The 4,043-nt window shown below is 44.8% G+C and overlaps 1 protein-coding gene across 1 annotated transcript in view; it reads right to left on the reverse strand.

The window, feature by feature from the left end:
- Positions 1-876: 876 nt before the first annotated feature.
- Nfatc2ip (nuclear factor of activated T cells 2 interacting protein) overlaps positions 877-4,043 on the reverse strand; it is a 14,956-nt gene continuing 11,789 nt past the window's right edge. Inside the window, exon 8 of the mRNA XM_021168707.1 lies at positions 877-3,134. Coding sequence (XP_021024366.1) covers positions 2,976-3,134 — 159 coding nt within the window. The 3' untranslated portion in view covers positions 877-2,975. The remainder of the gene's footprint in view (positions 3,135-4,043) is intronic.

Genomic DNA, 4,043 nt, shown 5'->3' on the forward strand with positions numbered 1-4,043 from the left:
AGCTTTCTAACACCTTGCCTCAGCCTACTGAGTAACCAGGATTATAGGCCTGCACCCCCAGGCCTGGAGAGCAGTTAGGTACATATTCATGCCCCTTCCACTCCTGCAACTGGACATCTGGGGAAACTGGTCCACTGCCCAACAGGAACCACTAAATTTTTGTTTGTGATAGACACATCTTTTATGCTGCTGTAAGTGACAGACATCCTTAGGTATGTGATTTCAGTTATCTGAGCATTGTGGGACCCTAAGGTATGGCTCGGAGACCAAGACACAGGCTCCCTGTCTGTGTTCCCATTTAGTTCTGTGTTCATAGAACACTCCCTCCAACTGTCAGGAAGGAATCAAGCGGAGGCATGTACACAGCCTCTACAGATGTTCCTGGAAGGGAAGCCCTTACCACTTCCACCCTAGGAGGCTGAATTATATCTAGCTAGAATCCTTTGGATACCTCAGGCGGTTCGAGTGCTATATTAACAGTTATACCATGTCTTTCAGGGAACAGTGATGAAGAAGAGTCTGTAAGAGTTCGGGCACAAATATTTTCCCATATATAAAAAATTAGATAGGGTTTTGGTGTGTAGCCCAGGCTAGTCTCAAATTCACAAACCGACTGCCTCCCAAGTTCTGAGATTACGGGCAAGGTAATCTCATGGCCAAGCTTCCCTAATGATTTCGATCCATGGTTGAGTCCAAGGCAGCTTCACAGACTCTCAGGACTGTCCACAGTGTCTTCTCAGAGTTTGTGTGGGTTAAAAGCTGTGGATTGTGTTAACTGAAGACAAAGAAGGGTGGGTGTGTGGGAATAACTAATGCCTCTGTCACAGGAATGTCAACTGGGATCACATGAGAACCACAAAGACAGAAACCAGGAAGTGCTCCAAAAGGCCTCTCCCTTTATTCAGTTGAGATTGGATGGATACATATTAGTGTGTTCAGACTTACACTGATGGGCACACGGGAGCTGAAAAACCTGGAAGCCATACTCTATCATGGATATTTTTAAATGTTACAAAAGTCGAAGGAATAGCATATATTCTCACAAAAAAAAAAAGGAGTTGGCATACTTTTGTGAAAATCAGACTATATATATAATGTTTTTATTTTGTTTTAGTAGACAAAGCTTAGAAAACTGGCTCATTATAATTAAAAACAAAATACAACTTGTTCTCCCACACAAAGGTGCATTTCAGACAGTTTATAAGTAACACACAATAGTCAGGAACTAGCCGAGCCCAGCAGCAACCAGTGAGAACCTGGGTTGAGGGCTCAGAACAGTCTACCTACACCAGAGTAGTCCAGTTAGAACTCTAGTCTCATCTAGTGGTCTCAATATGAGAGAAAAAAACAACAACAAAAAACCAAAAGAACAAAAAACTATGGAGCTAAGAGAAGAAAATTGAAGTTTCTTAAACTAGCCTGGAAACCCAAACTCATCAATCCTGAGATTCTCCACTAAAGCCCCTCCCACTCTGGAAGCTCCTTTGTATTTTCCCTTAAAAACAAAAAAACAAAACTTCCTAACAAGAGTCAACTGGATACATTAAAAGTAAGAATGTCTGTTTGGTGAAAATCCCCTGGATACACAAAGTGTTGTTCTGAGGGTTTTACAACCGCCCAGAACACAAGCAACTCCTCAAGGAAAAGAAACACACGCAAGAGGAAGCCGCCACCCGAGAATACAGCAGCTGACAAAGAAAAACCAGAAGGTGGCCATGCGTAAGAAATGGTCTTCAAATAAAGGGATATTAAGATCTGTGGTGCTTTATACACACTGACTGCCAAAATCAGGATTTCAACAGCGCCAAATGCTGGTAAAGATAAGGAAAGAGAAGCCCCAAGAAAAAAGAACCTGTATAAGCCACAGTCCCAGCCTGGACAAGTACACCAAAGAATGACCTACCCAGGCCCAGGGGGACACATGAAAGATGTTTGCTGTGGCCTGGAATATGGTTCCAAGGAGCCGGAGACTTGGGCATCCCCCTTAAGGCAATGTGTGAGTAAAAGCATCTAATGCCACTGTGTGACTCCCACAGAGGATCCAAGCAATGACGGACCTAGAAGGCGCTAACATGGCTAGACTGTTACTCATTCTGACTGAAGACAGACTATTGCACAACTCTGTGTGTATACAGTAAAACCACATGTGTTCAGAATTTTTTCTTATAAGGACATTCATATTCGAAGGTACAAATATCCCAGATAGGTACTAACAGGAGAGAGAGCGTGAGGGAGGAAGACAGAGAACTAGAGTGATCTAACACTCAACAGCTGTATGTGCTTGAATATGGCTAGGTGTCCATGCCAGGAAGTGTGTACCAGACACTGGCTAGAGTCCTGGCAGGCAGAGAGGATACCCAAGGCTGAAAATGCAACGTTGTTAACTTTTAAAAATGACGTACTTTTCGACCTAGTCCTCAGCTTCAGCATGTATGTCACCTTCCGTTATATTTCTGCAACCGAGTGTCTCCACCAGGAAATGCATTCTGAGTCCCAAGTCAGAGCGGAAGTCACTGCTGGCCCCAACCGTGGCACAAGCCCCAGGCCTGGACACCCAAAGCAGTGCTCATTTAGTTCAACACACTCAACATAGGCAGCTACACAGAACAGTCATCTGATGAAGGAAAGGGCACTAGTGAACGTGAAATGTAGGGAAGCCAAGATCCCTTCTATGTGCCCCAGGGGCTGCCAAATACAGCACAAACATACACAGAGCCACACAACTACCAAGTAGCCACTTGTTTGACACTACAGTCTACTAGAGGCCAGCTGAAGGTAATGTCTTGGTTTTGCCTCAACTTCATACATCCTTACCATGTGCATAGTCTGGGGTTTAATCCCCAGCACCAGAAATAAATAAGTAAACAAGTTCTAATTCAGTTTCTGTTAGCCCTCATGGGGCGAAAAATCACAATAAGAAAATTGGGAGCTATTGTCTCCATGTCTTGGCTTTGCGTCCGAACAGGATGAGAGCTTCAGCCCCAGACTTCGATGAGATCTCCGGATTCCAGGCCCAGATCAGCTGGCAGCTCCTTGCCTGAAAGCTTTGTCCCATCAAAGAAGAAGGAGAGCTTGTGTCCAGAAAGTCCCATGGCTTCCTCATAGTGTGACATGAGGACCTTAAGAGGAGAATCCTGCATAGAGATATAAACAACACATGAAAAATGTGAAAGGCAGGCTGGGAGAACCTACAGGGACAGACAGAATATGGGTTGGTGGCCAGGAGCAGTGGTCACACACACACACTTTCAAGTCCAATGTTCTAGTAGGTTTATTCCCCAGCGCCAAAACAGAAAAGTTGACTTTTAGCTGAACATGCAACACATGCCTGAAATGGCAGTGCTTGCAGGGTGGAGGCAGAAAGATCATAATTTTAAACCAGCTTGGGCAATCCAGTGAGTCTCAACCTAACCTGGGTTACACAGTGAGCTTCAGACCAGGCTGGGCTACAGAGTGAGTCTCAGGCCACCCTAGGCTACATAAAGAGACCCTGTTTGAAACTAAATTAAACAAAACAAAACAAAACAAAACAAGCCAAGACACAAGGAGGATAAGGGCACAGCAGGAGATTGAGAACCCTGGAAAGGAAGGCAGGCTCCTCTCTGGGAACTAGTCACAGGTTCCTCAGCAACTGTAGTGGCAACCATGGAGGACAAGACTCCAGGATACAGGATAGGGGATAAACAGATTCTCTAAGCCTCAGTCACACCCCTCTGAAACAGCATGGACAGAGTGAACACAGATTCTAAAGTAAATTATGTGTGACTTAGAAAAGTGTTATGGGGGCTGGCGAGATGGCTCAGTGGGTAAGAGCACTGACTGCTCTTGGGAAAGTCCTGAGTTCAAATCCCAGCAACCACAAGGTGGCTCACCACATGGTGGCTCACCGCAATGAGATCTGACGCCCTCTTCTGATACGTCTGAAGTCAGCTACAGTGTACTTATGTATAATAATAAATCTTTTTTTTTTTTTTTTTGGTTTTTCGAGACAGGGTTTCTCTGTATAGCCCTGGCTGTCCTGGAACTCACTTTGTAGACCAGGC

Source organism: Mus caroli, chromosome 7 (genome assembly GCF_900094665.2).
Source record: "Mus caroli chromosome 7, CAROLI_EIJ_v1.1, whole genome shotgun sequence".
Classification (NCBI taxonomy): Eukaryota; Metazoa; Chordata; class Mammalia; order Rodentia; family Muridae; genus Mus; species Mus caroli.